The 26,859-nt window shown below is 42.1% G+C and overlaps 1 protein-coding gene across 1 annotated transcript; it reads right to left on the bottom strand.

Moving 5' to 3' along the window:
* Positions 1–308: 308 nt before the first annotated feature.
* gal3st3 (galactose-3-O-sulfotransferase 3) lies at positions 309–26,647 on the bottom strand. Its single transcript, XM_026313222.1, has 3 exons — positions 26,390–26,647; positions 6,341–6,443; positions 309–5,265 (listed from the first exon to the last, which is right to left on the bottom strand). Exons 2-3 carry the CDS (start codon positions 6,421–6,423, stop codon positions 3,927–3,929), a joined length of 1,422 nt encoding a protein of 473 aa, XP_026169007.1. The 5' UTR covers positions 6,424–6,443; positions 26,390–26,647; the 3' UTR covers positions 309–3,926.
* Between the last annotated feature and the right edge of the window lie 212 nt (positions 26,648–26,859).

Here is a 26,859-nt window from a genome sequence, read left to right as displayed (position 1 = left end):
CATTTAGAATCAGAATCTTAATTGAGCAACTGTCGCTGTGTGTTATGTATCGCCGCTGACGGAGAGCGTGTGCGTGCGTGTGCATTGCTCTAATATTCAAAATAATCCAAGTCAGTGCATATCTGAATAAATCTGCATTGAAAAGAGAAACTGCAGAGACAAAACCACGTTCAGTTTCAGATGAAGTGAAATCATTCAAACTTTATTCATCACCATCCATCATTACAAAGCTTTGGGGCCCCTAGCTCTGATTGTCGCCAGCTATTTGTTTTAAGCCCCATCACCCACCCAAACTCTTCCACTCAATAACAAAAAAAAAAAAAGGACTGATTCTTCTCAGTTCACAGATTGGTTTATAAACAGAGGATGGAGATAACTGATGAGCATTTCAAAGAGGCAAAGCAGGGAAATGCAGTCAGAGAATCATCAAGTAAGCCGTTTTCACCCAGTGACGATGAACTGGCTCAGCAAACACCCAAGAAATTTCCTCTGACACCACAAGAAAGAAGCCCATTGACATTTTCTAGTAAACTTAGAAAACTTATACAAAACAACAGCTTTGCAATGTCACAAAAGAAGTAGGGGCAGCTAATGTGAAGAAGATGAGATTTTAGTCTAATGTTTTTACAGCCCGTCTGGCATATTCTAAGAACAACAGCCAACACTTTAGACATGACAGCATGGCCATTACTGAAACTCTCTAACAAGAAGCCGAACAGCCGGGCGAACAACTCATACAATCAAAAAAGCACTTAGAGAGATTCACAGCCAGGGAAAAAATAGAGCATAAATGAACAGTTGGGGGGAAATAAAGGCATTTTCTGCAGCTGGCTTCCAGTCACACATGGAAGGAAAAGCATTAGCAAATACTGTACTACTTATTATTTATTTGACCACTACAGAACTGCATTTAAGCATCAGGTTATGTAAGTACTAACAGTACCTGAAGATATCCCAGCTGTTTTCAGTAAACATCAGGTTAAAGGTTATTTATCATTTCAAGTTTGCTCATGGAGACCCAAACAGGTTTTTAAAAAAATTAAATAAATAATCACAATAAATACAGACAACTCTCATGAAAGCATGAAAACAACCTATTAAACCTTTAAAACCTGTTAGGAAACTTTATTTCATCCTCCGTCCGACATTAACAGAAGTCTTTTATTTCATTCCAGTAATTTTTATTTCACAATGTCCTATTTCCAGAGCGGGATTCAGAGCAGCCAGTCACATAATTGGCTAAATCTCTTAATCATGGTCGACGAAAAAACGACTGTGGTGGCATCAGGAAATAAAACATTGGTAAAAATGCAAGCATATCTTAATTGAAATGAATTTTAAAACATAACATACAAATAACATACAGTGACCATGAAGGGAGACAATGAAAAATCAGCAAGCCAAACTGAGCTTGAAAAATATATTAATCATAATTAATGTTATTTTTTTTGCTTCATTCATCCATTGTCACATTATGTCATAATGTATTATTAGTTAATATAATATTAACCACTTAGTCTCTGCACATTAATTCAGGAGTTTCAGTCAAAGCCAAAATAGTTTCTAAGCAGCTGATTTCACAGATTCAATTATAGCTGAGAATTCAACTAAATTAAAGATACTAGCTCCACTGTTGCACAGAGAGTATAAAAGTCACACTGAACATGGGCATTATAGTTGAAGGATTCATTCTACTAGTACACTTAATGTGTATTCATCCTCAGCTGAAAATAGTCCCCAACAAATAAATATTATTTACTCCTGCTGCATAAATGTTTTCTAAAAATGACAGTGTCCAGCTGTTTTAGAAAATCAGTCATTGTGTCTTTTTTTTTAAATTAAACCATATATTTGTGACTAGTTTTTAGAAATGTATGTCTTTAGTAGAAACCAGAAACATTTTAAGCCGAGTGTCACAGAGAGCATGCGTAACTTGACAGGTGAGAAACATTTGTTTTTTTGGTCTCTTCATGGAATAAACAGAAAAAAATATAAATAAAGTCATTTTTCCAGTGTATGTCTCTAAAATTAATATCAAATGTAAATAAATTAAAACTGTGCTGTGCATCTCATGCTTTTAAAGCTGAAGTTCCCTCAGTAAGTTCAGATAAGCACACTTTAAACTCCAATATTCACAGGCATCTCATCAAACTATGCATCCTCTGCTCAGGTCTGTTTTCCACCTGCTCCCCTTTTTTTATTCCTGTCAGAGCAGCAGTGGTTTCCGTGGTTTTCATTATTCTAACCTACAATGTGACAGACCACAAAACCGACTGTGTGGTTGAGCACTTAAGCACTGCTGAATGAAAGATTTATTTTAAAGCGACAAACCCTGTGCTGTTTTCAGAAGTGGTCTTTGTAGGTTTGCATTATTTAAAACACGTATAGAACGAACATTTATACTGTTGCCACGTCCCTTGTTTCTGTTGCCTGAAGCGGTGTACTGAACACCAGTGGCACAGTTTTTACCCAGTGATTCAAGAAAATGTGAAAAATACAGAAATGGGACTCTGTAAGTCCCAATAATCAATAATACATAGTTTTAATAAACATACAGAATTAACTTTTCTTGCAGCAGCAACTTGGATGGTCATGGGAAAAAAAAACATGAAGTAAAGAGACCCACTTCCTCATGTTCATCCCCACACAAATATACAGACATACTTTCTCTACACTTCAGTAACTTAGCGGCGCACTGCTGATCACCGCGGGAATAAAAGAACATCAGTGACACATTACATATGAGCCGAATGTGTCAAAAATAGAGCAGAGCTGAGACAAGTGATGAGCATCGGCCTCACTTTGTCCTCTTGCACTTCCAGGTTTAAAAAGAGCTGCCTTCACCTGGTCCAGCTTGCCCGCATGGCCGTGTAACCCAAGAACATGAGCCATAGGACGGCCGGGAGGGCAGGCGATTAAATATTCAAACATTGCAACACATTGAATTTTACATGTGAGCTTAAGAATGAAACCCCACATTCAGAAACCTTGTTGCCACTAAAAGATGTGATCCCAGCTGGTGGTCTGAGGGGAGACCACAATCACATGTGAACCTGGGTGCAGAAAGCAAAATGTCATGGCTGCTCTCTGGTTGGTTGGCCTGACCAAGCGGAAGCAGCGGGGAAGAGAGTTTGGAGGAGGGAGAGCAGGATCCAGGGAGGAAGCCAGAGAGGTCGAAGGCTGAAGAGACACTGTGTGTATGTGTGGGAGTAATAGCAATAATGGGTAGCCAAATTGAGATAAGGTCTTTTTCTGACCCCACTCCCTCTTTAGCTTTAGAGTCCAGAATTTGTTAGAGTAGAACAAGATTGTTTGTGCTGTTGTTAAAAGTATGGAAGTGAAGACAATCCCTTTTTGTCATTATGGCTCTCTCAAGAACTTTAAGTGGCATATCCTAAGGGGAGGGCGGAAAGAGAGCTCCAGGAACAGAGAATGGAAACAAGTAACATGACACTATACTGGTGTGACACAAACAAAGCCCACTCTGTGCCTCACAACAGGCCTAATATCGCCACTTCCCCCATTGAGTCCTGGTTGTAGATAACAGATTTGCTTCAAAGAACCACGTTCACCCAAAACCCTCTCCCAGCCACTGTTGTCAGGCCAGCAGAGGTGTGCAATAGAGTCAATACCCAGTGTGGATTTCTCCCACTCTTTTGTCTGCCAACCCTGATACTGTTTCACGGACCAGAGAGGGGAGAGATTCAAGTTCAAGTTCATTCAAGTTCCCTTTCCTTTATTTTTCCTAATTTATTTTTATGTCAAACTTTATTTGGAAGAGATAGGAGAGAGACTGATTCCAGAAGAACCCAGAATTTTCCCAAGGATTCAAACACCCCTTTCCCTCAGAGCCAACCACTACAGTCTCATGGGCTGGATGGGTGGAACAATACAGTCTGTTGGGCGCTCACATTATATTCAAGTCTCTATTTTCCAGTGAAAGAGGTCTGGGTCTGTGAAGATTTAGTCCCTAACTTTGTGGTCTGACGTTGATTTCCTGTGGCAGATTTCGGGGTGTAGGTGGAACCTTTTCCTGAGGCAGGGCCAGAGACCGCAGGCAGTGATTGACTGTGGTGCAGTTGACTATGTCGAGGCAGGACTGTGCGTATGGGCTGCTGGGGCGTATGGGACTGGTGTAGAGGTTGGCGCTGATAGCTTCGGCGGTAGCGCAATGATTGGGAACGTAGTAGAGAGCGTGTATACTGCACTTCTGGGATAATGAGCTTGACGCAAAGCTCTTGGGCCTGGCTCGAGAAACCACGGCTGATATTTACCGGGAAGTCATAGCCTACAATGTCAACTTCTCCACTAGGCTGCCAAGGGCGGAAATCCTTGTTTTTGATCTGTGTAGCTGAGCGGAGAAGCGGCAGCTGTTCACCGAAGCAGCTTCTCATCAGCCTCTCCTGGGCTTGCTGAAGGAGGCGCACCTCTCTGGCCACACAAGTTAGACCAAGAGCCGACAGCTGGCGCCACAGTGAGGCATTAAAGTGGTCATAGAGACGTGCATCTAACGAATTCCAGGCGCGGATCTTTGCAGGAAGGCCTGGAGTCAGGCTCCGCTTGGAGCTCGGTGTTCGCATGTTGAGCTTGACATACAGAATGTCATCAAGATCCCAGGAGAGGAGATGACGAAGGAGTACCAGTGACTCATCAAAGTACTCAGCAATCATCACCAGGGAGAAAACCCGCTCCACCTCTGCCACAAAGGTCTGCGCATATGCCACATCTTTTGGTGAGCGATCCTTATCTCCACCCAAGTCAAAGGTCAAGGTGTTGTGTGCGTACATGGAGTCCTCTTCATCTGGCTGGTAGTAACGCCGGGGATCTTCTAAGAAAGCTTCCAAAGAGCCATTGGGGACCCTCTTGAAGCTCTCACAGTGCTTGTTGTAGTAAGTGAACAAGGATTCAAACATGGAGCCAGGCTCTCTCAGTATTGTGATATATATTGTATCGTTCGGCATCAGATGTCGCAGCTCTGTCTTGTTGAAGCGCATGTGGCTGGTGATGATGTTCGGCGGTACGGTGTGTGGGTGGACGAAGCGGGTGGTGAAGGGACGTGGGTAGCAGAACTGGTGGCTGCAGGCCTGCACGGGCAACGCCACCATCAGGCGGTTGCGTTCTGCAAAGCGGAACAGCACGTTCTGCATGGTGGTGCTAGCTGTTTTGTGGGTCTTGAGGAAGGCCACGTTGGTGTGCTTAGGTTTCAAGCCCGGGGCAGGATGAGAGCGTAGAGCTGGACAACCGAGGTAGAAGCCCTCAATAGTCCTGGGAAAAAAGAAAACAAAGTGTAATCATTTATTTGAAGCTCCATTAGCTCCAGAAAAGGGGGTAAGTGCTCCAAATTAGAGATATAATTGCACTAGACAGATAATGAAAGATACTGATGTGTAGAAAAGGACAGAGGTAGTATAACTATAAAAATGTGCATGTGGGGAATTTAAATGAGAGGAGACAAAGAAGAGTGGGCAGACAGTGGAACAGCATAAAATCATCTGAGGAGGGAGTATCAGAATCTGAGAGTGTAGGATAACATGAGGTGCGTCTAGTTTGCTGTGATAAATACATATTACTGTATAATTTATTTACTTTCAATGGAGTGTGACGATATATTGTGTTATCCTTCACAAAATTCAGGTATCCAGACTGATAATGCACAGGCACGATCAAATTAATATTTGTTTCATGTGTAAAGAGTTTCCTTTTTAACCTTATTTTGTGTGCTTGACATTCCTGGATGTTGGCCATGCATAGCATCTGCAGTGTGATGGTGAAAATGAAAAGCAATTTAAGTAGCAACACTTTAAACCTTTGTATAAAAAAGATGACAAAAATGAAACAGGGTGCATCAGGAGTGCTACGCTCTAAGATGAATATTCATGATACAAAAGCTAAATATAAAATTAACAGACAAGTCCAGTCATAGGTTTTACATGGAAGCAGTCCCAAGAAATACAGCATGTAATATTCACTGGGGATACCAGAGTGTCAGATTTTAAAAGGTGTGGAAGTAATATGCGAAAAGTGGAGAGATAAGGGGCAGAGCAAAATCCCTCAACAAAGTCAGCAAAGTCTTCATGAGCAAAACTTTAAGTTGAAAAGGGCGTGAGAACAGAGTGCAGGACTGTCAATTCTTTACAGCCCCTCTTCTCTTATAATTGGTCCCTAGACTGACTTGGCAGTGCTCAAAGTCCCCATATCTGAGTATTATAATGGTCCCTTTAAAGGAAGAAGGGACTGCCAGTGTCAGATTTTTCATTAGCAGCATTAAGGCCCTATAGAAAGATGGGGGGGGTATGTAATGTGCATTTGCATAAGTGTGGGGCGTGTTTCAATCACTCACCAGCTCAAGTGGCTCCCTTGGTGCAGCAAAAGACTGACAGTACTTATGGCAACAACGACCAGGAATATCTTCTTCTGCAACATCTCTTTATGCTTCACTGGGACTGTGGGAGACACAGGAGAAAAAGAAGAAGAAGAACAGGGTGAATACAGAACATAAGCAAAGGTGGAGCATGAAGGCGTAAGGAGGAGACCAGGTGGAAGTGTAATGAAAAAATTGAGGATAAGGTGGAAGGAGAGAGATGGTGGAAACAGGTGAAGAAGAGTTTGATGGAGGTTGAGAAAGGTTGAACAGAAATAGAAATGAGGAGCACAAGGATGGGGAAGAAAAGGGATGAGAGAAAATGAGAAAGAGACGGGCACAGTTAACACATTAGCAGGAGAGGGTAGTGGGGCTTAGTTTTTGTCACTATGTAATAATATGATGAATGATAGCTTCATTACCTTCCACAGCTGTAAGAGTAATATTCTCTGTTACACCGTTTTATAATCTCTTGGCTCAAAGTCTAGACAGATGGCCCAGTGCATTAGAACCCATCAGTAATGAAAGCAATGCATATGTGAAAAAACCAACAGCACTTCACAGTGAGAATGCTCTGTGACAGAAACTATTCATGTCACTTGACCCACTGAAACCCTGCAGCAATGGAACCTGGGAAGGAGTCCAAGCCTCTCTCGTCGGCATCTCACTTGCATAACAATGGCCAACTTCTCTCTCCTTGATTACACTGTTCTGTCACAACTCGTGTTACTCCTAGAAGCTGTATTTTACATTGTATAACTCCATGTGGAATATGCTTTTATCCAAATCACGGTGCATAGTGCATGAGTGCATCCATTTCAAGCATGGATGGTCCCAGTGGGAGGCTACTGGCCATGACAGTGTCACTGCCACCCACTCAAGTAAACACAATCATTAAAGGTTTGGTAGACAGAGACGGATTTTGGTAAAGGAGCTAAAAACGCTTTAACTTTGGCCAAGCATAATGATATTTGAATTTAGACTCATGCCATCTGTTTTCAATAGTTTTAAGATCACAAATAATTGTTTTCTTTAGCGAATCATCAGTCATTGACACTGGAAATAAATTACTTCGAGTATGAAATGTCCAAAAGCAATGAGCTATAATGTCAGTACTATTTTTGTAATCAAGGAAATGCTTTGTGATACTACACTTAATGTCACAAAATGAAAATCTGACTTGCAGGAATAGTTAATGAATAAAACACCACCATGAAAACAATTAAAGCAGCAGACAACACCAAGCCTCCGTTTTATGGAAAATACCGAGCTCATAAATAGAAATGCGATCATTTCATGTGCAAATTAAGCAACTGTGGTGAAGAAACACTGAAGTGCAGGTTCAAGTAAAATCACAACATGTTTCCCAAATAGTAATTAAGCATTCATTGAATATTTCACAGCTGACCTCGTGCTGTGATGAAGATTGAGAGAGAAATGTGAATATGGACATTAACCCCCCCTCCAAATAGCTTGAACAGCTGGGACTGAGCTGCTTCAGTGGCTGTGCTCAGTGGGAACGTGGGTAAACACATGCACAGACACACACACGTGCACATAAAACACTGAGCCTCTAATACCAAACAGCCACTGATGCTCTCACACTAATTGGTGCACAGTTCATTGTAAGCACGGCTTGATTACTTTTTGGGATGTGTCATTGCTCATTGTAGTTTTTTCAAAAAAAAAAGTCAGCTGAGTGGCTTCGCTTCTTATAGGCATTGTTACAGTTGCACTTATTTCGGAATCATTAAGTGCCTTGCTTTAGGGCACTTTGACAGATGTTGAGGGAAGGGAGGTTATTACTTATTCATAACCCCAATGTACTCAGCCGTTCTAGAAAACCTCTAGTGTACAGCTAACCCCTTTTTAGGCTTTTATTACACAGAAGTGTGGGCAATTTGGTGGTTTTCATAACTTGCACACTGATGAAATGCTACAGGGGCAAAACTGCCACACACACACACACTACAATTTCCTAGATATTTCCCAAGGAAATATCTTCAAACAGGCTGATTTGTCTAATCAACAGTTGCATGGTAAGTCTGACCAGGTTTTTGGGCTAGACCTAAAGTGGTTTTAATGTACCTGTTTGCTATGGAGATTGAGGGTAAGTTAAATAGAAATGATGAGAACTGGTGTGCTGTCTTTATCTAGGGGGTGTATCTCCTGTCAGACATAGCGGAGCTGCCCCTCTGGGCTTCAAGTTTGTTGTTGTATTAGTGCTGCAGTACACTTGGTCAGAGCATTGCTTGGGAACACGGCAAAGAATACGGGGGGTCACCATATAATGGTGGACATGCTGCTCTAATGGTACCTGCTGCAAGCCAACATATGTAACTGCATGAAGACTAGGGCTGATTATCTACAAGCATGTTCTTGGTTAGGCAGGTAAGCACCAGACATGGTAGTTCGGTTCAGACTGCAGCTGTTGTAGTATGCAACCACTCTCTCTGCGCCGCCCTCCCTCTGTGAGAGCACCGCCCCGGCTCTCACACTGCTGGCATCGGTACCTAAGATGAACGGCTGCTGGGGATAGGGATAACCCAACACTGGTGCGTCAATCAATGCCATTTTGAGCTGCTGAAAGGTGCCGTTGTATGCTTGAGTCCACGTAAAGTCTCGTCCCTTTTCAGTCAGCCGGTGGAGGGGGCTGGCAATGCTGGCGAAGTCCATCACCAACCTCCTATAGTATGTCGCCAGCCCCAGGAAACTGTGGCACAGTGGCTTTGAGAGAAGGGCCAGATGGGACTCAACAGAGGCAAACTTGATGCACTTTTAAAGTTGGGAAAAGATTCCTTTATACTATTAAATAGTAAATATATAAATAAATAGTAAAATATACTATTAAATATACTATTAATTTCTTTATATGCTTCTTCTCTCTTTCACATTGATTGTCTGAACAGTCGGAGTAGTTAGAGGTATTCATGCTTTCCCTTCTTCTGAAGCAGGCATTTGGTCCCATTATACATTGTACAGGATTTAAAAAAAAAAAAACAATCTTCAGTGATTTGAAAATTGCTTGAACTGGATAATCCATAAAGATGTCTGTCAAGACATACTCTAAAAAAACATTTCACCTTAGTAACTATATCATCCTGTCCATTTGTCCAAACAACGGATGGCAAAAAAGTGTCATTATACTAAATAACACAAAAACCCTGAAGATGTGTTTAGGTTAAATTTAATATTAGAAGAGGCATGATTGTCTACAAACCAAAAAGAAACTGGGTAGAAAGTTGTGGTTGGAAGGCATGCAAGACAATCTGGCAGAGGACAAAGGAAAACATACACTATATGCTGGGAGGTTGATGAGGGAAATAGAAACAAGAGTAATGAGATGACAGGGGAGTGACAGTTCAAACAATAGGGCCACAGTCAGAAATGAGACTGTGACACTCAATCTGAGTGAAAATCACCTGAAGCTAAAGGAATCGACTTCATGAATGAAGAGCAGAAGAAAAATCTGTACAGTCCACATTGGCTACATTAGCTAATGAAACAGAGTGACTACACATAATAATGTGGTTGTGCATTAATAATAATGCAGCATTTATTCTATAAAAATCACAATTACCATAAAAGTACAGTGACTTTTGCAGGTAGAAACACATGAACCTACCAGAGTGATAGATACCAAAGTGTCAAGTTGTTATATCAGTAGTCTGAAGACATCCATCTTAGGTTAAATGGAGACTCTATCTACCATAATTGAATTATTCTCTAAGGAATAATCCAGCCGGGATTGAGGGTGATGTACCTGTGAGAGGAATGTGTATTGCCTAACATTAGGGTGACGAGAACGGCAAGCATCGCAGAGACCAAAATCACTCATGTATCGTTTTAGAATGTCTACAGATGGCTTGACTAGGAAGGATCCGTGCGCATGTATGGATACGCACATTGTGAAATCGAACTTTCTAAGTGATTCCAGTCATGAGACGTACAATGTTTTGAGTGTAAATTGCTTACCATGTTACCATAAAGAAATACGAGAGGAGAGGAAAGTTACTACGCGTTAGTGGAGCCAGGGAGTGGACTCATAGTCGCAGTACAGCTGTTGATATGCAGTTTCTTTACTGCTGTGACCACTTTAGACCCACCCCCCATAAATTTCTTATTTCAGATGGGAATAGGATTATGCATTGACCCAGGATCTCTATAGGGAAGTGGTCGTAAAACTTATCTTAAAACAAACAGGAGGCCAGTGAAGGGATGCTAACAAATATATGCCTTGAAAAGAGAAGCAAAGGGACCAAAACTCTGAATAGTCAGTGCCATTTTTGTTTGAGCTAAATATTATCAAGTCAGTTTTACTTTAGTTTGCAGCCATCCATGTTTTGACATCTGAGAGGCAGTCAGCCAAGGATTTTAGGGCCAGTTTGTTTTACAGGGAGGTACAACTGAATATCATTAGCAAAACAATAAAAACACAAGCCATATTTCTTGACAATGAACCCAAAGGGGTAAATATATGTCAGAAATAACATCATGCCTGGCTCTGGTGGTGGGGAGATAGGTGGCCCTGGGAAAGCAGTGGTCTATCTGTGGGGCACTGTTCGCCCCGGGGCCAGCACTTGCAATACCCCCGTATTGGGCCTGGGGCCTGCTGTATTGCTGACATAGTATAAGCATTGTTATTGTTTATATTGTGTATGCATCACTGCAGTTCTTGCTTTCTATTGTCTGTCTTTTTCACTCTTGTCTATCTATCTTTCTCTACCCCTATCCCTTCTGTGCCCCCAATGCCTGACTTGTCTTGTAGGTGGCGTCATCATGATAAACATGATCTATTCATTAAGAGGAGTTGATTCAACACCTCTTGGGAAAGCAACTCTGTTGGCTTAAAAAGGCATCCAGAGCCTCAATACTGTATGCCAAGAAGTTGGACAGGACAGGTTTTAAAAAGAAAGAAAGAAAGAAAAAAATTAAGCCAAGAATAGACCCTTGTGGGACACCAGAGGAGAGAGGGGCAGGAGAGGAAACAGGAATACTAGTGCAGTACCTGAAACGCCAAGCAGGTGTTCACAATTAGTGTCAAAATCTCTGGAAAGATTCAAAAATAACAGGGCAGCAAATTTTCCTGTATTTGTAGCCCACAGTAAGTTATTAAAAACCTTGATGAGTGCTGTTTTAGTGCTAGCGTTAAAGCTAGACTGGTGTATTTCAAGTAAGCATTTCAAGTTACTTAATGGTCTCTTTTGAAAAAAGAGAGATCTACGGGCTCAAACCAGGTAAATAGAGAGGCACTAACACCAGTGGGAGTTAAGTCCATAACAGGAGAAATCTGAAATTTAATATTAAATAGTTTCTCATAAAAAAAAAAAAAAAAAAAAAAATAGCTAGGCTCCTTGTGGTAAGAGGAGATAGTTCACAGCCCTGAGTGTGTGTGTGTATATGTGTGTGTGGGGTAATGGAGGTAGATCATGTGTCACAGAGTTAATAAGAAAGGGATTTAAGTGGCTCACCCCTTCAACCAGCCGCATCTGCTGCCATCTTGTCTGCCCCTCGCCTCCTTCTGAACCAACGATCTGGCCTCTTTAATTAAAAAGGTCTGATTGAGTTTTTGTAACGATCGCTGAAGACATGAGTGCAAAGGGAGCCAATGCTTTAGAAAAAAGGGGATGGACAGAAAAAAAGTGTATTGTGTATTGATTTGATGATTAAGTGAGGGATAATCCACAAGGATGTGTGCGCTCTGAAGGATTTCATCACGTGACATGAAGGTAAAGAACCACATTATGAGAGGAGAAGGGTGGCAGCCTCGATGGAGTGCTTTAACTAATCCTGTAAGGCAGACCTCAGAGTAGGTTATCATTATTATTACATTGTGGTCACTTGCCAAAGACTGGAAATAATAGCACTCACCATTTTCTACTTAAGGTTTTCGACTGCATGTAGATAAAAAGAAGGCAAAAGTTAGTCCTTCCCTTGATGAGTTAATGCCCAATTTGTTTTAATATCTGGCAATTAATTTCAAGCTGAATTTGCATTAAGGCGCAATATCAAATTAAAATGTTTTTATATAGAGGTCTGAGTAAATACAACTGTACACAAAGTGCTTTACAAAAAAGCTTACAAAGCTTGGATAAAACCGTTCCAGTAGACCAGGAGCGTCTTCCAGAAAGCAGATTTAACAAACTGTGAACCTAACCCTGAACTCTGAGTTGATTAAACTTGAACAACTAACTCTGAGTCGACTAACTCTGAGTTAACTGCGTGCACAAACTCAGATACAACGATTCACCATAGCAACAGAAAATTAAAGTCTACGTTTTTCACTCAAGTTGAATCAAAAATTCTTATGCGGAACAAAAAATAGGTACGTTTTTCTATTTTCTGTTTTTCCATTGCCTTTTTCATAGACTGAAAACTGTAAAATCAAGTTAAAAACTTAATTTTACACTGTATTAACAAGTATTAGAAAATTTAAGAAGAAGGAAATCCTTTAGGACGTCACTTTTACTCACTGCAGAACTTGTGAACATACTATTCTAAGAACGTGTGTATATTCGTACAATCATATTTAGCTGAGTTTGAACTGAGTTCATACAATCATTGGTGAGGTGCACAGCTGGTGAATACTGGAAAGGAGGAGCAAGCATAGTAGTTGCATTGAAATCATTAGTAAACTGACAAAAGTGAGTATTACAAAGTAGATTTTTCTTTTTTTAATAAATTGATTAAAATATGAGTTTTTTTGTTTACAATGATCTTGCCCTAATAAGTCTGGACAGTTGCAGGGTTTGTGGTTCCTCAATTCTTGTTTTGGTTCCCTCATCATTTTTGTCATTGTGCTCAACACAAGATTTGCTGTGTCGCTAATACAGCCAGGAAGGAGCAGCGCTAAGGAAAGATGGAAAGTCAAACAGGTTGGATAAAAAAATCCAAAACCTAATGATTTTTATTATCTTCGCACGGATGTGAGGATGAAAGATCAGTAAAGACGACACATCTCGAGCAGCAAAATAAAACACAACAAAAAACACACAAATAAACAATGTGTCTGAACTTGCATGCGAGCACTGGATCTGCTTACAAACATAATATGATTTCAGGCGGAGCTGTGCGAAGGAATTATTTTCACATTTCTTTTTATCTCTCCCTGCAGGTAATTCAAACTTTATTTCCTCTACACTTCTTTTTCCTTCTGTCTCTTCTATCTTTCTGTCAGTTTGCCTTCATTTCTCCCAGAGGTCTTCGGTGTTTTTTTTTTAGGTTTTTTTGCACATCACTGCTGCTGCTGAGAGAAAATGCAGCACCACCAAAATGTCAGTTTTTGTGAATCAATGAAAACAAACATAAGAGGTTTGGAAAGAGGTTTGTCTTCTGGTATGTATGTTCTCAGGACAAGTGTGTCGCGGTGCCAGTCTCCGCAGTGAGACACCCAAATGGAGAATTACCACACAGTCATAATACACACCGAGAAGCAGAAAATAACTATTGTAATTATGCACAGGGAAGCAGTAAAGACAAAAGCAACATGCACTAAATGGCAAGGGAACAAACAACTTTCGGTCCCTACACACACACACACAGATGTTCACCGCACACACGCTTTTCCCCACAGAGCCACACAGACACACAGTCGACTGCAGCCTAATGAGCGTATGAAGGTCATGTGCAGTCCTCCGGGGCAGCAACAGCAGCAGCTGCTTCACTCTGTGATCATCTGTACTGTGCTCATATGATGACCTTTGACCTCAGGGACTTTTATACATTAAAGAGTAAGTTGATCTCACACACACAGACAGACAGACACACATATTAGACTGTTGTGCCCCATTCTCTGGCATATGCATTTCTGTGTCTGAACCAGACAACATACAAAACCACGACAGCGATACCTGATGAACATATGCCAACGCACAAACACACAGACCACCAGAGAGATGGCCCGTGCTCAGGCTACCAGTAACAGGATGACCAAGGCCAAGGGCAAAACCCACCGTACATTTGTACAGCTGAGAATAGAGCCACATTAACACAAGCGCACACACACAGACCTGAGGGGAGCATTAGCATTTGCTGCCCTTCAACAACAATGTGGGTAATACTAGTTTTCCAGCAGGGGAGTTATCCTGGTGCAACAGCCTGCATGAGTTAACATAAAAGCGAGATGGGGAGGCAAGGATTAAAGGGTCAGTTCACACAAATCACTACTACCTATGGTGAACAGTACAAATTAAATTTTTGTTAGTTGAAAGCAGAAATGTAAAAATCACATCAAAACAAAACTATCTACATGGCCGAATAAAATGGGATATGTTTTAAAGCCTGTGATGGGGGCGACTCAGCACCCACCCTCTGAAAAGTCCTCGAGCAAAACACTGGATCCCTCTCAGCCTGAGGGCTGCGGACCTCAGAGAGCAGCTCAGCAATTTTCCACCCTGCAGGGATCAATAGGTATCACGTCTGATTACTACTGTTTACAGGGAACAGTGACTTGGACTTGACTTTTTCTTTTTTTCCCCCAAAGTTGACCTTGTTGGAGGAAAAAAAAACAAAAAACCAAGGACTAGAGTGGAGGTGAAGCCTAGGATGTGCTGGTAACAGCTGCCTGATACAGAAATGTGTCTTACCATTAACATCTGAAGCTGTTTGAGGGCAAAGACTTCATTCTTTTAATGACTTGAGGATTTAGCAAGCGTGAATGTTAGGACCATTTTTTAAGCTATGCAACACACTGTAGAGAGCTTCTGTATAAATCATGAGGGTCTGGTTATGGGGAGAGTGAATAAAAAGCATGATTATGTTTTAAGAAATCCTCAAAGGCTATTCTTGATGATCTAAGAAATTCATTCATTTTCTAGGAAGGAGGTCTGTTTTTATCTAAGCCTCTATCTCAAAAATCAATCTAAGAGATGAAGCTTGAAATTATTTTCCTCAGTTGTGCCTGTTGCCTGTCCGCCTGCTGCTCCATCCCTTCACATGCTATTTGGTGAAGCTAAAGATCCCAAGAGCAGAGTTATTTTTAAACACATTTCATACTTAGGTTAGATGGGTAGGTCAAGTCAATATCGAGTCTTGTTGTCCACTGCTAAAAAGACAGAGGTTTGTCTTTGCTGGAGCAGCAAAAAAAAAAAAAAACCTCTGTAAGATGCTTCCTGCCTCTGCAGCACAAAGTACTGTAGCCGTTGCCTCATATTAGATCAGAATATACATTTTGTTACCAGGATAAATGTACTACATCAGCGGGATTCAAACACTGCTGCAGGACTCAAGGCTTTTGGAGGAGCCTTGAGCTGAGGCGGATCACAGCAGATCATAGCTCCTGTGCGAAGACATTTTCTGTTATTGCTCTTTGCCCACTGTGTCCCTCCCACCCTCATTACTTGAATCTTAACTGCACCTCTCTGACTCTCCCTCCCCCTTCCTCTCTCCATCACTCTACTCTCCAACCCTTTATCTTTACAGTAAAGACAGTCTGAGCTCTCTGGCCAGTGATCCTATGGTGCTTTTTAAGCATCTGCACCACCCTGTTCCTGGACCTGTTAAAGAGACAGAATCAAATCCAGTGCCTTTCTGCACTCGAACATGTACACCGCTGTCTCCGCTCGCATGTGTGCTGCATGAGCGCGCCTGTCAGTGTGTCTGGATCATTACTTGTCTGCAGGGTAGACTCCCTGTGGACCCAGAGATAGAAGCTTTATCTCACCCTAAATGACTCCCCAGATAGGATGATGAGAGAGCGCCAGAAAGAGGGAGAACACGGGGAGAAAATGGGGCGAGTGGAGGAGAGGGAAGCCACAGGCACTGAGGGAGGATGATGTGATTTGACTAAAGACAAAGAGAGAACAAGGGAACATGGAAGGAGAAAATGAAAGGGGCCTGAGAGTAATTGAGCGGACAGAATCAACATCAGGCCTTGTACTTGTGTACTTATTGATGAAAGCCTTTTAGATCATTTCTTACCGGCAAACGCCTTAAGCCAAATCCAGAGAGAGAACAAGAGGGAGAGACAGAGAACATCAGTGAGACAATTCAACTTCTTGTTGTTCTTTCTCCTTGCACATAAACACACTCTCTACAGCTTAATCCCACACTGGGATGTGTTGTTTTCCTCAGTGTGTGATAATGTGTGAGTAATAACAGGTTGAAGGAAAGCTCTTCACCACATTTTTAAGCAAGATTAAAACTGTCAGTATGGCTTATTAGAGCTGCTCGTCAGATGGTCACCTAGATTTGGAAACAAAACACACACACACACACACACACCTTTCTGGCATCAGGATTAGGGGGTGGCTGTGGGTTTTTTCATTCTCTGCTCTCTCTATTTGAGTGCAAAGCCATGAACGACTTCCTCTGAGAGACCGTCTGCAACTGGGAGCCGTTACCCCTGCATTTATATGATTCTTGCATCTCGCCCCCTGTCTGTGTTGACCAGCTTTTCACTCTGCCTTCCAGTGTGGCTCTCCAGAACAATATAAACTTCTTCTATCACTGTCCTTTTCCAGATATCCCTGCCCTACGCACTGCTGATCACCTTGATCAGTTGTGTTCAGCCAATCAGAAACTGGAAGGGCAGGGATAGTTGGAAGACCTGCAGGACAGTAGCGCTTGAGGACCAGGGTCCTGGTTCTTATTACATAACCCAGTCTACAGCTAAAGTATTAAAAGCACAGCAGAGCTTTGAACCAAATGCTACCACAACATGTTGACAATAACAGTTTTCACCAGATATCAACATCCTAAAAACTATTTAGCATGGTTACCATCTTTAGGGTTGCATGATACCAACATTTTCACAAAAATACAGTGCTCCATAGCACTGAAATGCTGCTTTTTTTGGATGAGTGATGGGTGTGTTTATATCTATGGTTCAAACCAGCAAGGACGTGTGTGTGTGTGTGTGTGTGTGTGTGTGTGTGTGTGTGTGTGTGCGTGTGCATGCACAGAGTGAAGCACTCTCAAAAATATCACTCCCTCTTTATTTATCTGCATTCATATTCTTCTCAGGGAACTCAATGTGCTTTTGCGACTCAGCTGTTCATTTACATAAGACGCAGGCTCCTCCCTGCCAAATTAATTTGACGTTGTGTGGCAAAGCCCTAAACCTCCACCACCAGGTAAAATTAGAGCCTCCAGCCAGTCAGACTGGAGTCACATCAGCTCTGCTATCCAGGTTTGTTGCTTTTGATGATGTTATAGAAATGCAGTTGTAGGTTTGTCACAAAGCCCCCTCTGCCTCTGCTTTGTACTTCAGCTTAGTGCCAATAACTAGCGCAGTGTCGAGGGAGCTGAACAATCCAGCAGGTTGGTTTGGACCGCAGCCTATTTTGCATTGCTGGTTTTATTGGATGACAGTTTACATTGCTGCACTGTGCTACTAGGAGTTTTTTCCCCCTTCTGACTAATAATAAAAGAGGAGGCCCCACTTCATCAGCGTGGCAAACAAGCAAGAATTAAGAAGATAAACATGCCAGCACTTTTCAGCTGTAAAACTCTCAACATACTGTAGCACTATGAGCAGCTACTCTGTCCATGTGTAAATAGTGGTGCCACACACACACACACACACATATATATATATGTAACATCAGTGATCCCCCTTCATCTGTAATGATTATTAGAATAAAGCTTTGACTATACAATTCTAAAACATTCCATCTGTCACTTTAAGGTCTTCATTTTCCCCTTTAGTCTGGACCCTATACCGAGAACTGCATCTCGTAAAAGACTTCACTGGGTTTGTGCTTTATTTGCAGAATTAGAGTGAGTTAGATTTTCTCTGTCTGGTGAAGCATAATAAAACTTTAGAAACCTAAAAGGACAACCCAAGTGTATACATAAAAGGTAGTGCCAGTAGTAAAATTAAAAACACAAGATTAGAGCAGCTCTGTTAATTGAGTAATAACTCTGAATAAATTATTTTAATTTTTCTGGGACATCTGAAGATTTATTTGTATCATTATGATGTATTTGTATGATGATTGGAGAACAACAAATCCTAAATGCTGTCCCTCTGCAGTTCTGCTCTGCTCCTGACTGTCTTTCTCATTGTAGCTCACTACGAAGTTCAGCCCAGAACATCAGCAACAGATTCCAACATTTGCCGATAAACCTATTTTGTCCACACATTTCCAAGATTCAACTAAACTATGTGCGTGGCTCAGACAGGAGGGACGCCCTTGGGAGGCCCTAATCATGTTTCAGATACAAATCTGTCAAACTGTTGCACCCATCTGGAACTGTTCTTCTTGTTTTTATTGTTAATGCGTTTACATAGATGAGTAACATCTTTACTGATTAAACACTAACAAGCTTTAAATAAACAGCAGTGCCACCCACAGTAAACACACAGCAACAATAGATGGACCCAAAACCCATAGGCTGACTGAGCATTACCAGGAAGTTTAGGAAGTTTCCTAAAAGTTGCAACAACCATAAAATAATAATGTGTTAAAATTCTTTGTGACCACACTGCAAAAGCAAGGAAACAGAATTCAATAGATGATGCAAGATCTCGCAAACAGATGCCATTAACCCTAACGCTGAACCCTAACCCCTCCTGCCTTTACACCCGCACTGTTGCATCTGCAAACACAACACGGTAATGAGCCGATAAGCCCCCACGCAACCATCAATACACAAGTTCAAAACATACTCGATCAATGTAACATCGCTCTGATAGCGGAAATCTCTGCGAGCAATTAGACAGCACTTGAGAAGGTGCTGTCCTCCTTCATATCCAATTATGACTGGGTCAAATGGGCTTAATTAGGTGTCTAGTTTGTTGATTATTGCTAGAGCAATACTGATAGAAGCAAGGTCCCTGGTTAATTCTGGTTGCGTCTGCAGTGATAATTGAGAAATTAAAAAGCAAATAAGCCGTCATGTTGTGGTCTGTATTTCAGGATAGATGATGGAGTAATTAGTGGGATGTGCAGACAGAAAGGATGTCCAGTTCTGATTAAACCTGGCAATTAGAGGTGTTTCATTCAAGGACTAGCAATGAATAATAATCAAAGATAAAGACAGGGAAGTAAAACATTTAAATCTGAAGGCAACTTATTAAAATAAACTAAATATAAGTCTTTGCTTATATTTAGTTACTATCCCAGCATCATTTAAGGCAAAAAATGACAGCGATGGAAGGAAATGAGCAGGTGGAAATAACAGATATTTGGCAGGCAGATGATCACACAGATGAGAGACAAACAAAACGTGTTGAGCTGAGGGAAAATATGTGGACAGATGGTCGTCGAAACGATAGAGGCAGGTTGAAGGAAGAGCAGACACAGGAGGATAAAAGGACAAATGGATGAAACAAATATGGCTGTCCACGAGTTGACGTTTTTTGTTCACATTCTACAGTGAATGCAGAAACGGGGAAACAAAGCCATCCTCATCAGCGAGGTGCTAATAAAGCTGTGCTGCCCAGACAATAACCATGAAAATGATTATACCGGCAAATATTTAAATTAAGGTGCTTTACTGTCATTTTCTACTTCATTACATCCTGAGACGATGTGCACATGACTGAAATAAAAGCATTTCTATAAAAGGCTTGGGCTGAAATTAGTTTTGTGTTTTTACCCTCACTAAAAGAATAATAATACGAGATAAGAAGTGTTAGGAATGGATTAAACGGTGGAGCCATGTAACATAAGCTGCAAACATTAGCGTGTACAAATGCCAGCTAGAGACATTGTGTTTCCAGCCAACACATACATTTAATTAGAAAAGACATAACATAAGCCTATTGTCAGCACGCTACAGCAGTATACTTGTCTGTGTTTAAAATCAATGCACAGCTCTTAAAATTTGTATTTTGATGCCAAAACCTGGTGTTTAAACCTGAAATTATAGTTGTGGAAAGTGAAACACCAACTGACAAAGTTGCCCTTAGTGCACTATTTGTTTAAAACTAGCACCGGAGCAGAGCACGCTCCATCTGCTGCCGGGAGCGGACTTTACCTTTCAACTACAGGATGTCTTTCCATCCAATGAGCCAGCCCTTAGCACCTTTATATACCCAGAGTACTGATGCAGGCAAGAGAGACCCACAGAGGGGAAATGAAATATCAGGCAGAGGGCAGCCAGACAGGGCAGGTGAGGCGGCAGTAACAGTGATCGCCCTCCTGCCACTGAGGGAAGCTGTGTAAGACCGTAATCAGATTTCACACACCACTCAAGCACCTCAACCAAACACTCAGACCATGCTGCTGAACTAATGAGCATGTGTGTCACAGGAAGAGTGAAAGAAAAAGGAAAAGAAGGTGTTTATGAAACAAAAAGTGTGTGTATGTGTGGGCGGGAGTACGAACGTGCTGGGACACGCATGAACGTCCACATTTGTGTGTCTATATAAACAATTTGTGGATGCAGTGTATATGTTTGTACACTCAGCTGGTGTGTAGGTATGTTAGTCTGTCTAACCACCTGCTTACACACCTGTATTTACTGTGTTTCTGTGCCATGCTTACTTTTGTGTATATGTGTTTATATTTCTGTCTATTCTCTAATCTCTGTAAGACCCAACAGAGCTTGAGCATAAAGATATTTTTGGAAAGACAGGACCTTTTTTCCTGCTCCTTACTTCTTCAACTGGCAGTTTTAGTGTTGAGCTTAGAGTTAGACTAGGTTAAGTTAAGTTTTAGGGTATGGTGTGGTGGTTTAAGGAAAATTCTGGTTCGCTGTGTATCTATGTGTGTGTGTGTGTGCATTCTGCTCTCTGGAATCATGCTGTTCGGATGCAGCCAAGCTCTCTGTAATAGCCTGATAACAAAGACCCTCCGGCCAGAAAACGGATTAATTAAGGGGCCAGACAGGAACCCCCAGGGGAGGACGCCCTCTACACCACCTCTCAATCCAACACACACACACACACACACACACACACGCACACACGCACACACACACACACACACACAGACATTGGTGTGAATAAATAAAACACTTGGTGCAAAAGCAGGACATCATAAAGTCACAACCATACACACAGATAGACATGGGAAAAGAACACGCACACACACACTGCTGGTTTAAAACAATTGTCACGCCCTGAGTGTGTAAAGTCCTTCTCTAATGACGCTGGTAGTGTTGGTACGACTCTGGAAAAAAACACCCTTTGCACTTTACAGGAGCTTTTATTCCCAATGCCAAGTCAAATATTTCACTGCTATAAATCTATTAGTATTTAAATGTCAACACTAAGTAATCAGTAGTGAATAAATAAATTAAAAAAAAAAAACATGTAGCTCAAACTTTACCAATGCATTTGTTGGCACTGTTCAACCCTTGGAAGGTGCCCTATATTTATGTTTCCAGTGTTTCACTGTTTACTTTCTGAGTAAGAAGTAATATAGACCAATGCAAAAAGCTCTTTATCACTGCTATTCAAAAGTCAGTGTCGTCACATGTTCGTCTGAACCCCAGCCTTCCTGATGAAGCCCTTCATTGAACCAGCAGCTGAAAAGCGATATTCAGTTTGGAGTGTCTGGTTTCTGCATTAACCGGTGCAGTGGATTCTATAGATAGCGTATCGTGTGGCTCGTTGTTATGAACCCCGGAGTAGATGGCCGGCACACTGTCCCCTTACTGACCAGACTCATTTGCTCTCCTGGATGAACTGTGTTTTGTTTGATGTGGCTTTCTGTGCTCTCTAAAGCTTGCCTTTCTCTTTAGAGGAGGTTTGTGTTTCCCAAGTGTTCATGGGAACAGCACCACTCTGGGAAGGACGTATTTACAGCACCCGACTTCTCCAACCAGAACTCCGACCGACTTTTCGCCCAGACTCAGCCAATGTCCTTATGGATTTTGAAAACTGGTCTTTCCACTTTTCTAACTGGCATCAAGTGTTTTACTATAAAATACAGTGCTGTGTGCTTCTTTTTAAGCTCTTATATCAAATGACTGAGCAGTCCAACACTTCAGTTTTACATGTATTACTAAATTCTCTCTGAACAGTGTCATCTTACTCCTAAAACAAGCCAAACATTAGTCAAGTAAGGCAGTAAAGCACTGCGCTCAGGTCAGTTAATATACATTAAAGTCTCTAAACGTCATTTTAATTAAAATACTTACAGCACATAAATCTGAAGCTCAGATAATCAGGACTAAAATTAGGTTCAAGGTTTGAACTGTATCTCATTTTTGAACCTGAAAGGATTTGGCAAACTGAGAAATGTGTCTGACCCTAACATCCAAACTGAGATGCTCTCAGCATTCATAATAAATAATGGATTTCATGTTGTGCAGAACAGCAGGGCAGTCCAGATACAGGACTTTGCCCCCATAATCTTTCTGCCCACACCATTTTAATCCAGGGTCTGCTGGAATCTGGCTGCTGGACATCTACAAGTAGATGAAAATGTTCGCACCAAGGCCAGCTCACTGGATCCAGGCCCAAACCGCAACAAAACCCTCGCCCATCTGTCTTCATCTGGCACCGACGGCAACAGACAGAACCATAGCTAACACACCAGCAAAATAAAAGCCTTTTAAATTTTCGTCAAGGGCTAAAGAGCCCTTTAGAATACATTTTTAATTACCTGAAAACATTTTCAAAGCCTTCGCTCCCTCATTTAGGAACAAGTCTGTTAATGCACAGATGAATCTTATTCAGCTGGGGACTGAGTGGCTCTTCTGGGGATCCATTTGACTCAACGACAGCAGCAGCAAAGGGAACGAGAGGTCATTTTCAACTTTATGCACACTCTGTAAGGATGCTACAACTCTAATCTGGCCTCTAATCTGAAATATGGTAGCATTGCACATCCAAATCAATTTGGTCCCAAGCCACATTGAGGATAAAATGCACCTTTGCACTAATGTATCAAAGTGGCTAAAAGTTGGCAAGTGTTCAGTGTTTTTTGTGTGTCTCTGTGTGTGTGTTGTGTGCATGCTTATATGCTTCTGCGAGGAGGGTTGCTCTTGGCCAGCATTAACCAAACAGGGGATCAAGTAGATAGTGTGTGTGTGAGTGCATTTGTGTGTATGTGTTTTGCAAACAAGCCAGGGTCAAACCAAGAGCTTTGTTAACATGGTGCATTAATCTCACTTGGGCTCACGTCCACAGTTTGCAAAAAAAAAAAAAAAAAAAAAAAAAATACAAATACACACACATCCCCATAGGTCTCTGTGGTGAGCCGAGATGCTCATTAGTAAATTTTTAATCACAAACTCTCTAATCACTCAGAGTCGATCTTAAACACCAGTCACGACCTCCACTAATACGCAGCAGGAAGACCTGAAGAAAGAGGCCAACATCTCATCCTCCTGCACCCTGCGCTGTGGGCCCATGTTACACTGCTGTCAATACCAGCTGTCCAGAGAGGAACAAGACAGTCCTCTCTGCCTGTAGTGTCCTCTTGTGAGTCTGAACTTTGTGCTGCTCTGCCCCTCACACTGAAAGCTTTACAGAGACTATCATGGCTTCTGCGGCCCTCTGCAAACTGCTGCCCTTCTTTTCCCCACGTCACCGTCAGGAGGGTTTTTCCTCCTCGTGTCATCTCTCATCATCGCAAGGAAGAATTTCATCTCAGTTGGCTTGACAGGTCGAATAAAGGTTAAATAACAAAGCAAGGTGAATTTAGCGAATCCGACTGTGTCAGTATTTGTGAAAAATCGTGCTGACATTTCTTGCAACATAGTCTAATTGTGCAGTGAAAATGAGTGTGTGCGTTAGAGCTGGAGCTTCCCATTTTCACCAACTGACTTTTATTGATTATAGCGTTACCATATAAAATATTAACTATCACTGACAAAACCCCATAACAGTGACATGAGGTAAAATAATGCATTCAGCCTGGCAGGCACATGATACACTTAATGTATGATATGAAACGTTTAAGCTCAAGAGCCCTCAAACCTTCGCCTTTAAGGCAACACCTGCAAACAGCCTGACTGACGGCCTGAATCTGTGTCACATGCCAACATTTCTGGGGGTTTGTTGCTCCCCTTCCAGGACACTATACAACAAGCAGCCATAGCTCTCTATATCACTGACTGTGTAACAAAGAGCATTGCCTTTAAAGGGCATCCTCACTCGAAAAAGACTCTTGTGATGTGGTTCAACACAGAGGTGCAGTTAATCTTCGTCAGCACAACGCACTTTATCATATTGGCTTTTTTTAAGAGGCTTTGTGTGTGTGTGCGTCTGCATGCGAGCACCTATTTATGAATATGTGTGTGTGTGTGTGTGTGTGTGTGTGTAACACTCCCTCTCCCCCTTCGCCTCCTTCGTTATTCCCTGCACTGCTATTCTCCAAACAGAGCACACATTCATCACTCGGTCTTGTGCCTTTCTTATAAACATGCCAGGAAAATTTTTTTTTTTTTAAAAAAACAGAACTTTTTCAGGACTGTGCTTGTAAATGACCTGCCACAAAAAAGGTTTATTAGGTCAGTCCCTCTACCTTCTCGAAACCTACAGAGGAGTGAGGCAGGTGGACAGACAGGAGCAGGAATGGACTGAAATATGGAGGGAAAAAGGTAACGTGGGGAAAAGTTATGCAGTTAGTTCAAGTAAAGAAGAAACAAGAGTGGTCTCCCACAGGTCCAGCCATTTTTAGCCAAAACGATGGCATTACTTTAAAAAAAAAAAAACAGAATGATTAAGATCAAGATGTCATCTGTCTTATTTTTCATCATTTTGTGCTTTTTATTGCAGACCAGCACCTGCGAAGACTTTATGGATGTCTGTGCAAAAAGAGCCTATTACAGCTTAATGGAGCCACAGGTGATGCCTTCAAATCGTTTTGTCCAAAAAACAGCTGAAACCCCATGAGATATAAAATGTCCAGTCACAGTGTCTCTATGTTAGACTGATTCTGGGAAATAAATCAAATTCGACTTGTCATCCACAACTGTTTGACAGTCATGTAACTGGTTTTTTAAATTATTTGTCGTATGTTGATATATTGACCACTGATGTTAACTCTTATACAGCACTTCTCTAAAAGTGAAATCACAAACTGCTTTACGGTCAGAAGGTAGAAGAGAGCCGTTAAGAACAAAAACAACGTGGAGTGACGTGCAACAAAACAACCATGGGACATTTATTTCATGAATCACAAACAAAACAACAAAAACATTACACGTCAGTGCAAAGCGTGGTGAATAGACAGGTTTTAAAGCGCATGACTGAGTTAGTGGATCCAACTATTGCACAAACCACAGCGCCACGAGTCTTATATTTTGAGCGAGGCACAACTGGAAAGAGCCAAAATTGGATTCAAAAGCTCAATAATATACGACTGAGCCAAATTGTGTAGTGATTGTTGGCGTGAGAGCGCGGAGAGAGAGTCAACCTCATCAGGGCAGAGGGAAAAAGTTGAGCCAACTTACACACAAACACAAACCAATCAACTAATGGAATCAAAGCTGCGTTATGGAAAATATTGGACACATGCAACTATCCGGGTTAGTAGCGCGTGCCACAGCCTATAAAGCTCCAGATATAAATAGTTAGTCATTCATTATTGCCCCCCACCCCCCAAAAAAAACAAAAAAAACACACACACACACACGCGTGGTTAATCTCTGCGTGCGGTTTAATTCATATTTGTCGCCATAGGTGTTCACGCGCGCTTAATCTACCCGAACAGGTAAGAATCAATCATCCCGACAAGCCTCGGGCGCTCAAGGAGACAATCGAGCTAAACCCATCCCCAGTTTCATCCTCCACACACACACAGGCACAAAATGCGTGTTACAGGTCACAAACGACAAAAAACATCCCCTCCAGAGGTCTCGTGCCGCCAAATGTGGGCCAGGTCAGATTAGATTTTAGGCTCGTTGTGAATAAAATCACTCCGCCGCGCATCTCCAAATGGCACACATGAAAATATTTTTCTTGTGGAGAAAGTATCACCCGTCCAGCCGTGATTACCCCTAAACGTCTCCTAACAGATGGGCGGGCAGCGCTGGCACAGCAGAAACGAACAGAAACGCGTCTTGTGCCACACCGGCCCCGTTTTTGTTCCAGCACATCAGACTACTTTTCTACAGTTGGGGACAAAAGACGTCATGTTGGACGCGGGTGTGGATGTTGCACAATGTGAACACACCGTCACCCACCTTTGTCATCTCAGATGATGTGGCGGTGATTTCTCCCCCTAGACCTGCTCCGTGTCCCGGCCAGCCGGCTGCCTGCACCCGCTCTCCTCTCCTTCTCCTTCTCTCCCCCTGTTATGCTTCTTTTTGGAAAAGCCTCCGTCCCTCCTGCTCCTCGTCGTCACCTACGGTTCGGTTGGTGTCGGTGCTGTTTGGTGATTGTCGGTGTCGCAGTCAGTCACGGAGGCGGCAGCCGACCTGTCTGTCATCGGGAGCTTCTGTCGACTCTTCTCCTCGTGTAACAAAACGGGAGACGGTGCTTCTCCTTCTCTCTCCCTCTCTCACCCCCCCTCACTCCCACCCCCCTCTCTCTCGCTCCCCCCCCCCCCTCACTCCCACCCCCCTTCTCTCTCTCTCCAGTAGCAAATGCGTGCGTGTGTGGCTGTGATGCGGGAATGCGTACTGCAGGGCGCACGCAGGCACACAGCGAGCAC

The sequence above is a fragment of the Mastacembelus armatus genome, chromosome 18 (assembly GCF_900324485.2).
Source record: "Mastacembelus armatus chromosome 18, fMasArm1.2, whole genome shotgun sequence".
In the NCBI taxonomy this organism is placed as follows: Eukaryota; Metazoa; Chordata; class Actinopteri; order Synbranchiformes; family Mastacembelidae; genus Mastacembelus; species Mastacembelus armatus.
Note: the sequence above shows the minus strand (reverse complement) of the source record. Positions and strands in the feature narration are given on the sequence as shown.

What these genes read in the sequence shown, in the direction of transcription:
- gal3st3 (XM_026313222.1), bottom strand. Translation starts at nt 6,423, where the DNA reads ATGTTGCAGAAGAAGATATTCCTGGTCGTTGTTGCCATAAGTACTGTC. An exon ending in CAAGGGAGCCACTTGAGCTG is followed by an intron (nt 5,266 to 6,340) that starts GTGAGTGATTGA and finishes CTTTTTTCCCAG; the next exon opens with GACTATTGAGGGCTTCTACC.